Raw genomic sequence first — 12,750 nt, forward strand, 5'->3', positions numbered from 1 at the left:
CCAACTGGGTCCACAGGCCTAACCCTTTGAGTGCCAGTGAGGAAACTGTCAGCCTCCTTAACCCTCTCATTGCCAATGTGGGGCCTCTCTGCTCCATCCCAAGGGGGTTAGTAGCTGAGCCAGGGATCTCCTTAGAGCTCCTTAGACTGGGAACAGTTCTCTTGGCTTCCAATGCAGGGCCCTAGTCACTAGCCCACATTAGATCCTAGGAGCTAACTGGACCAGAAACCAGCTGAAAAGAACAATTAAAAAACCCTCTAATCTTTGCGTTACTAATGAAAGTATCCCACTGAGCCGTCTCTAGAGTTAGGCATCTACATATGTACTTAGGTGCCCAAATAAAAGCCGACTGGCTTCCAGTGGTGGCTGAGCACCCACAGCCGCCCGCTGACTTCACTAGGAATTGTGGGTAATCAGCTCCTTGGGATAGCTCTGTGGTTTGAGTATTGGCCTGCTAAACCCAGGGTTGTGAGCTTAATCCTTGAGGGGCCCATTTAGGGATCTGGGGCAAAAATCTGTCTGGAGATTGGTCCTGCTTTGAGCAGGGGGTTGGACTAGATGACCTCCTGAGGTCCCTTCCAACTGTGATATTCTATGAGTACTCCTTTAAACAATTCTATGAATTAGGTCACCCTTATCTAGATGTCTAAGGAGGGAGTTAGGTGTCTCACTTGATCTACTGTTATTGCAGGAGCACCTCAAGCTTTCAACCAAAGACAGAGGCTTTATTATTGTAGACAGGTGGTAAGAGACAGTCCCTGCCCTAAACAGCGTACAGGTCTCATTCTCATTTACACCAACGCTCCTTAGCACTGCTCGGGGAGCGGATAGGGGCCCTCAGGTGGGTGTGAATGGGTGTAAAGTTACTACTTTAAGGGTACGTCTTCCCTCCCCGCCGGATCCGCGGGTAGTAATCGATCTATCGGGGATCGATATATCGCGTCTCGTTAAGACGCGATATATCGATCCCCGAACGCGCTCCCCGTCGACTCCGGAACTCCACCGGAGCGAGCGGCGGTAGCGCAGTCGACGGGGGAGCCGCGGCCGTCGATCCCGTGCCGTGTGGACCCCCAGGTAATTCGATCTTAGATACTTCGACTTCAGCTACGCTATTCGCGTAGCTGAAGTTGCGTATCTTAGATCGATCCCCCCCCCAGTGTAGACCAGCCCTAAGATCCCTTTACACTGTCAGAGTAATGTAAATGAGAATCAGTCACAATCTTAATACATACGGCAGTGGGAGAAAGGAAGTATTGTTACTTTAGGGATTATATTATTTATTATATTTGAAAATGTCCTTAGATTATTAGAAGTGAAGTAATTTTAAGACATCAAATGGACTCGTTACAATGTAGCACTGATCTAGTTCACATTCTGCATTGTCTGTAGCTTGGACAGTGACATTAGATTCACGTCCTGGGCTACATTCTGCTCTTGGTTATGGGTACAATTTCCACTGGAACCAATAGGAGCTGCATTTGTGTTGCCACGAGCAGCATTTGGCCCATTGTGTCTAGTCAGTTTCACTTTCTGGTTCATCTGCATCAGCACAAGGCTACTCTGTTTGGGTGTCCAAAGTTTAAACTCATGAAAGGCCCGCCTCCTTCGACATTTCCAAACAGCCCACAGCAGTTTTAGTCACACTGGTTTGGGATTTTTTTTATTTAAACAGAACCTAAACCTGGGTCCTAAACTCCCCCATACCGTCCCTTTGAAATTATTGCAGAGAAACATGAAGCCTATTTTGTAATCCTTGCTTTCCCAAGAGCATGGTGAACATGGATTTGGCTGCACTCGAATCGTTTCACTTCCCTGTTTAAGAGCTGGCCCGAAACTTACTTTTATTGCAACGTGGCCCCTTTTTCGTTCTATGGAAGAAACAGGACTGACGTGACAGACTTTGCCAGCCACTAGTCCATTCGTGTGTGTGTGTGTGTGTGTGTGTGTGTGTGTGTGTGTGTGTGTGTGTAGGATGTTTTCTCTTGAAAACACAGTGCTATTTGACTCCCACACACTGAATCATTTCCACCGTGCGCCCTCCGGGGCAGACGGAATAGTACTTGCCCCGACGTTCACCTCCTAGTAATGAGGATTTTGTTTCTGGTTAATTTCAGAACCTTCCTCGGGAGAACATTAGGCTAACCACGCAAGTGCTTCAGAGCGACAATTGCAGCTGTGTCTGTGGGCTGCTGCTGAGAGCCAAGCAGATGCCTGTGGAGCAGTAGTCTGCTATGCGCTGGTGGACCTGAAGCCAGGAGTCAGTCGACAGATCCTGATCTCAGGTGCAATGGCGTCGATACAGAACAACTCCTATCTGTCTAGGTAAATATATTGCCTCCATCACCATATCCGGATACACTAACAGAACTATATACATCTAACCAGGGCTGATAAGCTCCATCCCTCCATTCATGTTGCCGAAGGAGGTATCATATATACTTGTATAATAGACGTGTGTCTATTATACATGGGCAAGTGGAGTAGTTGTTGCATGAAGCCAAGTCTCAAGAGGTGGTTCGCTGCTTTCATTCTTGAGGTGTTTTGATCTTGGGCCCATTCCGCTTTCTGGACGGGTGGTGTCCCAAAGCCCAGAGCCTACTGCCAGCAATGTCTCTGAGAGCTGCTACACCCTGGGCTTTGCCAGCTAGATCGTTCCTGATGTCCATAGCTTGCAAAAGGAGAGGCAGTCTAAGAGGTAGGGCTCAGGCCACTGCGCGTGCGTTAACCCCGGGACCTGGCAGCTGATCCGGTACTGCAGAGATAGCCAGATGAACCTGGGAAGCATGTGAGGGATGTGCTCCTGACATACTGCCCTACGCATAACATCGGCTGCTGCATGCTGGACAAGTTGGCGTTTCCTGATGGTGCTCACTTCCCTCCCCACTGAGCAAGCAGTCCAGATGCAATCACCAGGGCTGGAGGTAGTGAGCGTGTGGGTCACTGCGGCTAGATCTTCAATCGGCAGCCAGGGGTACAGCCTCCCAGCAAGCCACAGACAGAAGGCAGCATTGCGCTGTGGGTGTCAAGGAGCTCTGAGGAGTCCAAGAGGACCCTGGTGCTGTGCTCCACCTTTTCAAGTGACGAGCAGATGCCCTTGAGACAGAGGTTGGCTTTGGCTTCAGCCAGCTCTTCATAGCATTTCCTTCTCTCCTTCTTGCCTGGGTTGAATTTTATCCAGCTGCTCTTCATCCAGGGGCTTGTCCCATTCAGGTTCCGGAGTCAACGCCGTTTGCATGTGACAGGACATGTAGGGCTGGGTGTCATCAGTGTTTTTCTGGCACCGAAGTCAATAGCATCTCACAGGCTTCCCTAGATGTCTGACCTATCTATTGACTAGGACCGAAGAGGGAACATAGGAGCTGCCAGACTGGCTCAGACCAGTGATCCATCTAGTCCAGCATCCCGTCACCAGCAGTGGCCAGTGCCAGATGTGGGAGGAACAGCTGCCCATCCTGACCCTTTGGAGGGTCATGAAAGAAGCCAATGGAGTCGCTCTGGATTTGCTTTTGGGAGTCAGTGAATTTTCACGAGGCATAACTGAGATCAACATTTGCCATGGTGGGAAAGGAGAATGCCGTGTTTCCCTCTGGTCCCTCCCCTCTGCCCTGTCCCCGGTCTTGGTCAGTGCTTGATGTGTCATACGCACACACTGACATTCTTCCATCCCACTCCCAGTCCTTGCTCTGCCTCTGGGGAAAGGTCAACCTGCTCCCTTTTGTGTCCTTGCATTGCTTGGCTGTCGCTCCCATGCGATCAGTCAGTGCATCTGAAGTAGGATGTGGGTGCAGCTGAAGAGGGATGTGGGCGGGGGTCAGACAGTCAGGAGCCCAAAGAGACACAGCAGGTTTTGTCTTAGGAATTTAGGGCATTTGTTCCAACAAAGGGAGAGAAGGGGGGCAGCGCTCCAGACCCAGCAACCAACTAGCTTCATGTTGCAAAAAGAAATGTACATTACGACACTAAATAACAATACAACAGTGTGAGCCGGTGGTGTTCTCCATAATTATACGGCCAAGCCAAAGAGCAAGTCCAGTGTGGGCTCACTTTACAGTATGTGGGTATGTAACTCTCCACTCATCAGCTAAACTGCCCTCATGTGGCACGAGGGAAAAAACCTCAAGCCCTCAGCTCAAAAAACGACCTGTGCTAATGGAGACACTGCATTAGCAGCCGCTAGATGTAAGTCTTATATCCTCCTTTTAGGTCAGCCAGTAGATGGCGACATAGCCACCGATACTTAAGCAGGTCCAAGTCCAGCCAGCAGGGGGCAATAGTATGCAAATACACCAGTTAATAACAACACTGAGAAGCAATGCTGCTAAATGCACACTGAGTAGAGCACTTTTCATGTGTAGACCTCAAAGTGCTGTACAAAGTATCATTCCCACCCCCCTTGTAAAATAGTGATACTGGGGCTCAGAGCAGTTCAGTGGCTTGTTCAGATTCACCCCATGGGTTAATCCATCAGCACCCAGTTCTGTGCCCTACCGCTGGGCTGGCCTCAGGGCAGCCTAGTGAGTGCTCTGCACTATTCTATGGGAGAACTGGATTTGATTTTCTTCTGATCTTCCCTGGCCTATGGAAGCAGCACATTCAGCTCCGAGGGGAGGGAGCGACTTATGACCAGGCGTGTCCAGCTTGGGAGAGATGTTGAAGCTGTACCTGTGTTATGGACCAATGAGGAATGCAATACCGGAATCAACCCTTGTATGGATGTTAACACTGGCAACATGTATACAGTGGTGTTCATAGTGTATAGGAATAGGGCAGTATCCCTTTAAATAGTTTGTGAGCCTTCTAGTGGCGCTCACGGTGTTCTGTGTTTAGAAGCAACCAGCGCAGCAATTTGTATGTAACATTGTGTTAAATGACATGGAATCAATGGGCCAAAGGTGTTTAACATAACCCAGCCACTGTCCAACAGTAAGATGGTAATAACTGTCCTGTTGGGTAAAAGAGAAGTTGAGATGAGCTGGAGCTGCTGCTGTTGTTGTTGTTGATGTCTGGTCCTGTTTCATCTCAGGTGGTGGTTGGGAATCAGCGGGAGGAGCTGGTAGCGGGGGTGATGTCAGCTGGGTCCCTCTCTCTGGCCTGGTCTGGTCACGACATCTCTCAGGACGAGCACAATGAAGGCCCAGGTCCCAGGAAATGGCGGGGGTAGTAACCCTGCCTCTGTCTGTGCTTCCCATTCCCTCCCCAAAGTCTCTTTCTTTAAGGACCCCAAAAGGCAGTGGTGGGTGGATTAGCCCATCCTCTCATTATTTTGTCCCTCGCGTAGGCCTAATATCCAACACACCCATTTTGGTTCATTAATTTCCGGACCCACATTTTCTTGTTGATTAAGTCCAACACCAACCGAGTCCTTGAATCACATCAGCAGGGCATTTTGTTTAGACTCATTTAATCTGTCTCCCTTTTATCTCTTTTCCCCTCAACAGCTGTTATTGTGACATCTTATGAACTCTCACATACTTTTTACATTCAGAGTGAATGTGTAGGCTCGGTTATTACAGAGCAGCTATACCTGGCCTGTTTGTACTGGAGACCCAGCTGTGACTGTTTGGCTCCTTGAAATGTTTTGTGTAAAGAGCAAGAGACACAACAGCATGGAACCCATTGGCGCTGAGATGTGGGGCCCTTTGGCACATGGCGTATGTAATGGGGCGGGGGGGCACCATGCTCAGGAGAGGTTTGGCTCTGAACAGGAAAGATGTCCAGAGCAGACATGATCCTTCCTCATTTTACCGGGTTGCTGATATTTGGGGTTAAATGTAACCCGCCATTTCCAACAAGACATGCATCAGATGAGAATACCATTCTGGAGCTGGCTAGCAGAAATGATGCTGTGCGTGAGTGTGTGTGTGAGCAGCTCTGTTCGATGGGGTTGCCACCTGGCCGGTTTTTACCCGGACAGTTCGGTTTTGGGCTTCTGTGTCGGGGTGCCATTTAGGTGCCTGGATTTCGGGGACCTGGCACCCCTAAATGGCACCCAAACCAAAAGTTGGGTTACTGCAGGGTGAGGGAAGGGGCCGGGCCATTAACCCGTGCCAATCCCTGCCCAGACAGGGCTGCCTCCTAACTGCAGACAGGTTCCTTGAGACGATCCAGCAAGTGACTGGGGGGCGGGAGGGGAGTGAGTGACAGAGTAGAGCCTTGGGGAGGGATAGCTCAGTGGTTTGAGCATTGGCCTGCTAAACCCAGGGTTGTGAGTTCAATCCTTGGGGGGGCCATTTAGGGATCTGGGGCAAAAAAAAAATAGTTGGGGATTGGTCCTGCTTTGAGCAGGGGGTTGGACTAGATGACCTCCTGAGGGCTCTTCCAAACCTGGTATTCTATAGGGCAGGGGCGAGGCCACGGATTACCAGCAATTAGAAAGGTGGCAACCCTACTGTTAGCTATGATGTGTACCAGCAGTGTCTGAGCAGCATCCACATCCCAGTCAGCTGGGCCCTTTTGCTCATTCACCTCTAGTCTTTGGTACTCTACTCCGGGTGGGTCTCATTATCTCTCCTCCGATTCTGGACTGAATTCCCCTTCTCTACTCATCTTTCACGCATGGACTGTCTGTGGTGGGAGGTAAAGCCCTCAGGATGGCCGGTGACAAGACTCAAGCGCTTCTGCCAGCTGCACGAGCACTCAGCTTCAGCTGAGTCTGCCTAGGCTTCTGGAAGTGGAGCTCACGTTGGCCAGCGAGGGATAGGCCCTGCCAGACACAGCATGGAACTTGGAGCCGGGAGTGGGGTGACTACGGTAGTTTTAAGCCACCTTTACACCATCCCAATCCTGGGCTGCTCCAGAGACTTTAGTAGCCCTCAGTGTCATTTAGACAGCCCCGGGGGCCTGTCTAAGTTATGGCAGCCTTCCAGGGCTGCTGTATGGGATGCAGTGCAGCCTGCTGCAGCCCCAGCTGTATCCCCAGCACACCCCTCATGGCAGGGCTTGTCATGCCAAGGGATTCCCTCCCTGAGCAGAACGGGGGGTCTAGGTCCTCGCTACACCGCAAAGGGGTCAGAGCAAGGGTGAGGATGACAGCGCTTACGTCAGCCCTTTCCAGACGAAAAGCATAAAGGAGGAGGCTTGCTCCAGCTAGCTCTAGAGAAAATGACTGTACCACTTACATACATATCTCCCCACGGCTCCCCTGAGCTCTGCTCCGAAAGCAAAGCTGTAATTGAACCCAGCTGCCTCACCTGGTGCCTTCCCTGCCCTCGAGGTTCAGAGGATGCAGATTTTCCATGATGCAGGCATTAGCATGCAGTCATTCCCATGCACTCCCCCTGTGTGCGATTCACATGCTGATTATTCTTATGTTCTCTGGTGACCTGCTTCTACAAGGGGCTTGTCTACATTGCCGCTGTGGTTAGATGTTGAAAGATGTTTGGCTCTGTGTGTGTGTTCCCTCTGTGTGCTACCCCAGCCCTGCACAGACAGCTGGCACGGCAGACCTTGAGCGAACCGCCTAATGACCACAAGATCCGTTAAGGGGCGAAGGCACCCAGCCAGGTTTATTGTCGACAAAGCACGGTACTAGTATCCCGCAGACTATCGGACCGCTAATACAGGTATACACGTAACAATGGACGCAGCTTAAGTCGATGTAAGTTGCATCACTCAGGGGTGTGAACCCCCCCACCCAAGTGACGTACCTTACATCGACTTAAAGTGATGTATACACTGCACAATGTAGGCGGGAGATGTTCTCCCTCTGACATAGCTTCTGCCTCTCATTTGGATGGAGTAATCCGTCGATGGGAGAGCGCTCTTGACCTTGTCTACGCTGTTTTTACAGGGGAAAATTCCCTGTCTTTGGAAGTACCAATGCAGTGCCACCATTGGCCGCCATGGTGGGAGCACAAGCATAGCCAACGCTTCCATCGCTGCTGGCATTTTAGCACCAGGACATTTAGAGCCAGAGTTGCAAACCCCAAGCACTGAAAAGTCACGAGTCAGCCTGTTCCCTCCCCACCAAGCAACACCTTCAGGGATCCAGGTCTGTGGTGGAGGTAAAGATACAATAGGGAAGGCACAGGATGGTCTAACCATCAAAACGGTGCTCACGAAACAAAATGGTGGGTGTGGTTTGATCAAGATCCATACGGATGTACCCTAAATGGTCACAACATGAATCCAGGATCTGGGGCTTGCAGAAAAGCAACAACTATCGTGAGACTTGTAACAGAATCACAAGAGTTAACAACATTTGATGTGAGAACTGGGCTTTCTTGAGTTCTGCAGACCTTCCTGATGCATTGTTTGGAGTATTTTTTAGATCTAATGCTTTGCTTGGCCCATGATTTCCCCTTTAATTGTTTTTTTTTTTAAGTCCACTGCCAGCTCTGGGGTATCAACCATGCTCTTTGCTCTCTGGCTTCAGAAATACAAGGCTAGAAGAAAAGGAACAGGCTTGAAACACATTTTTCATGTTTCTGGTAGACCATCTGAGCACCTTGAAGCAAATCCTGCTCCTTCCATTGATTGGGGACTAGACCCTGTTACTAGGGCTGTTGAGTAAAACAACATGCAATGCACTGAAGCAGTTTGTCAGAAAGAAACTAACCCGTGTGCCAGACATGCCAAACCCGCGAAAAAAACACAGAAATTGGGCTTGGTTTTGGCTTAATTGGCTTGTGAGTTGCTTGTTGGCTAGTTTTTGGCTTGTATCTTGTTGCTTGTTTGGCTTGTAGCTTGTTGTAGCTTGTTCTTTTTTTTTGATTGGCTCCCGGCAAGCAGGGACAAGGGGGGACAAGCAGGGGCAAGGAAGGGAGAGAGTCGGGGTGCACAGTGGGCCCACCACAGTCCCAGACTGCATGCCGGGGGGATCTAGTCACACAGAGTGTTGGGGTTCTTAGGGGTTGGCTTGTTTTGGCCTTGTTTTGAAATGGGATTAGCTTGATTTTTGGCGTATTGTGAAAGTGGGGTGCTTATTTATCATGTGAAAGTTGGCAACTGTGCCGTGGGCATGGAAAGCAGAACTACACTGGATGGGTGGAAAGAAGGATGCAGCTTAGTTCCTTAAGTTTAGTTTCCAAAGTTATATTTGACATTTTTTGCAGATGTTGCTGAACAAGATAACCCGTGTGTGTGTGTGTGTTTTCCTCCTAAATTCCTCCTCCCTGGAAGCGTAAGCACTTGGCGGTTCATTTGTGTGGCTCATGAACTGATTGAAAGGGAGAACTAGTGAAAATGGAGTGAGGTTTTAATGGGCGGTCCAGTCAATCCCCCGATTTATGGCCACTGGGAATTCTTACAGGCTGGAGAGTGGATAGTTCAGGAGACTGGAGCCTTTTGTCTGGAGGGCGTTCACCTGAATTCAACCCCCTCATGGTAACAGCCAGATGTTATTACTATATGATGGCTGCTTGGTGGCCCATGTGGAATCAATTGGTCCATTACTTCCTGGAGAAAGAAAGAAAACCACCTTATATGCACTGATTGTCACCAATGCTGTCAGAATAGGCAGAGGAACCCTGGACACAGACTGAACTAACCTCCATCTCTCCCAGCCATGGTCCCTCCAGGTCAGAGTTGCTGCCCATACGTAGGGAAGCTAGCACTGCTGCTGTCTGTCTCTACCTGTCCTGGACTCCTGTCTCGAGTGCTGTCAAATCTGGCATCTTTCACCAGCACTTCCACTCCCTGGAAATAAAAGCACAAATTAAAATTCCAGGACTGGATGAAACAAACCTTAGCAGCTATTCAGCCCTCCCTCCCTTGTAGCTCAGCCAACAGTGAGACTGAACCAAACCAAACCAGTAATAATAGTATGAGTAAGGCAGTCGGCCAACATACCAGAGTGAACGTATTCGTCTGCCCATGGGAATGAGCAGCTCCCACCTCGAGAGCCTAAAAACAGAACCAAGATCACCAGGATGGTTTGGGTTTTTGGTTCCCGGAGGCCACTTCCTCCCACTTGAAGACAGGTTCTTTTCTGACACTTATCCCAGCGTAGGTGGATTTGCTTTGATGTCTTAGGGCCCATCTACACTAGGAAAAGAGCCAAATCATGTTACAGCCTTGCTCTCTGTCAGTGTTTGCAGTCTGATCTAGGACACGATCCAGGAACATCGTTAGAACAGCGGTTTTGTCCCTTCCACACAGGCAAGCTCAAACTTGGTTCCTCAGCCTGGTGGTTTCCTAGAGTAGACCAGCCCTTCGCTAGTATAGATGAACCTTTAGCCCAGGGATGCTATGGCCGGCTGAACCCTGGGTGAAGTTCCCAAGGACTGAGGCTGGAATCCTGACTGTGGGACTCCATCCCACCAGAACTCAGAATGAGCCCAGATCTCAACACCCTCACAGCAAAAGTGAAGACCTGTCCATTGGCACTTGCCTTTCCACAACTCAGAAAAGCACCTCCCTAGAGTTAATCATTAAAAAGAAAACCTCCCTCCTACACCTTAACAGAGTAATTAAAGGAAAGGAGACTACACCGCTCTGGCAGCATTCTGCTTATAATTCACAGTTCTCTTAGTAGCCAGATACCAGATGTCGCAACGTGTGAATATGAATCCTTAGCGGGAGAGAGATTAGAAGCCATAAAGTCACTTGGAGGGGAGAGGCAGAGAGAGGGACTCAGACCCCCCTAGAGGGGCAGGCCCCCCCCCCATATCACAGCACAAACGTGCGGGGGGGCAGGGAGAGAGACTTAGACACCCCAAGAGGGATAGGCTCCCTCCAAATCCTGGCACATGAACTGTAATCTTATGGGATTTTTCGTAATCAGTTCCCTTTCCTGTCTTTTCACCAGTGCCTCGTAAGGCTGCACTGTTCACATAGCTTGGACATGTCCTACTGCAGGTTGACCTCAGAATCGACCCGTTTTTCTGGTGTGCTTCTGCAACTCCGAGACCAGGTTTCTCCATGGGTTTGGAGAGGAAAGATGATCATGTAATTAAAACACTAAACTTGGCCTCAGAAACTCTGTGTTCAATTACTAGCCATGCCATAGGCTTCATGTGTGACCTTGGGTAAGTTCATTAATCTCTCTGTGCCTCGGCACCTGGCACCACGGGGCCACGATCTCAGCAGGGGCCTGCAAGCCCTACGGCCCTATACACAACAATCATTACAATGTGACTCATCTCTTCTGCCCGGTGACACGCTGTCTCGCTGCAGTTCTCAGCCAAACCTATTTACTCTCCCATTTCAATGAGCCACCCCGGTATTCGCTGACAGTTTGCTCCCTGTTTTCTAGGGCAATGGAGAACTTCATGGTTCTGCGCTCCTGGAACACGAGCGCCAACTCATCCACTGCCGACTGCAGCGTGGAAGACAACACGTACAAGTGCAAATTCGACGAGGAGTTCAAGTACATTCTGCTGCCCGTCTCCTATGGCATCGTGTGCGTGGTGGGGCTGTGCCTCAACCTGCTGGCCCTCTACGTCTTCCTCTTCAGGATCAAGACCTGGAACGCCTCCACCACGTACATGTTCAACCTGGCCGTGTCTGACACGCTCTATGTGGTTTCCCTGCCCTTGCTGGTGTATTACTACGCCAAAGGGGACAATTGGCCCTTCAGTGTGGGCTTGTGTAAAATAGTCCGTTTCCTGTTCTACACCAACCTCTACTGCAGCATCCTCTTCCTGCTCTGCATCAGTGTCCACCGTTTCCTGGGCATCTGCTTCCCGCTGAAGTCGCTGCAGTGGGGCCGCGTCCGCTACGCGCGGAGGGTATCGGGGGTGATCTGGTTGGTCATAATCACGTGCCAGTCACCGGTGCTCTTCTTCGTCACCACCAGTGTGAGGTGCGAGACCATCACCTGCCACGACACGTCGAGCAAGGAGCTCTTCGGCCAGTTCGTCATCTACAGCTCGGTGATGCTGGTGCTGCTGTTCTGCATCCCTTTCCTGACCATCATCGTGTGCTACTGCCTGATGGCTCGGAAGCTGCTGCAGCCCACTCGGGGGACCTCCAAGAGGTCCAAGTCCAAAAAGAAGTCGGTCAAGATGATCATTGTTGTCCTGGTGGTCTTCATCATCTGCTTCCTTCCTTTCCACGTCACTCGCACCTTGTACTACTCCTTCCGGAGCTGGGACCTTAGCTGCGGGACCCTCAATGCCATTAACTTAGCCTACAAAGTAACCAGGCCCTTAGCTAGCACCAACAGCTGCCTGGATCCCATTTTGTACTTCTTAGTAGGCCAAAGGTTTGTGAAGTTCGCAGGCAACAAAATGCCAGTGAAAACTCCAAACCAAACGGCCCTGAGGGGAACTCCCACCAGCAACACGGGAACCAGCAGCAACCTACATATGATAGCCAAAATGTGAAATCCTAGCCTGCTACATTTCTGTCCACTGTCCCGTCACATTGCAGACTAGTCTATCTCCGTGGTGGAAGCACTTCTCCACCGTGTGTAGGGGAGTCTGGCATGCGGCCATTATGCATGCGTAACCCACTGGTGAGCGTGTTACAGGTCCCACTCTGCGCTGAGTTGCAGAGGATCTGAGTTGTTGCAGCCCCCAGCTACAGAGGCATGACTCTAGCTAAAGCTGCAGCAGCTCATGCTTTTCGCTCTGAAGGTCCTACCTATGGTGTGTCAGCCAAGGTGACGGCTGTCACCCATTCCGTTGATGCCCTAGGCTTCAGGTGTTGATGCTTGAGCAGGAATGCTTCAACAAGATACACCTGTGTGTATGTCACCAGTTTAATGAGTTTTTGGAACTAAGGTGCTGCTGCAAGGATATATTATAATCCCATATGCATGTCCTCATTCAGCTCTGCAACCAGAATACTTCTCCTCCACCAAACCCA

The 12,750-nt window shown here is 50.3% G+C and overlaps 1 protein-coding gene across 1 annotated transcript; it reads left to right on the plus strand.

Annotated features, from left to right (window-relative positions):
• Positions 1 to 2,287: 2,287 nt before the first annotated feature.
• On the plus strand, positions 2,288 to 12,266 carry P2RY2 (purinergic receptor P2Y2). The gene is made up of 2 exons (XM_065421416.1): positions 2,288 to 2,322; positions 11,195 to 12,266. Exons 1-2 carry the CDS (start codon positions 2,288 to 2,290, stop codon positions 12,264 to 12,266), a joined length of 1,107 nt encoding a protein of 368 aa, XP_065277488.1.
• The last annotated feature ends 484 nt before the right edge of the window (positions 12,267 to 12,750 follow it).

Source organism: Emys orbicularis, chromosome 1 (assembly GCF_028017835.1).
Source record: "Emys orbicularis isolate rEmyOrb1 chromosome 1, rEmyOrb1.hap1, whole genome shotgun sequence".
In the NCBI taxonomy this organism is placed as follows: domain Eukaryota; kingdom Metazoa; phylum Chordata; order Testudines; family Emydidae; genus Emys; species Emys orbicularis.

Coding starts and splice junctions, on each gene's coding strand:
- P2RY2 (XM_065421416.1), top strand. CDS start 2,288: ATGGCGTCGATACAGAACAACTCCTATCTGTCTAG. Junction 2,323..11,194: donor AACAACTCCTATCTGTCTAG/GTAAATATATTG, acceptor CCTGTTTTCTAG/GGCAATGGAGAACTTCATGG.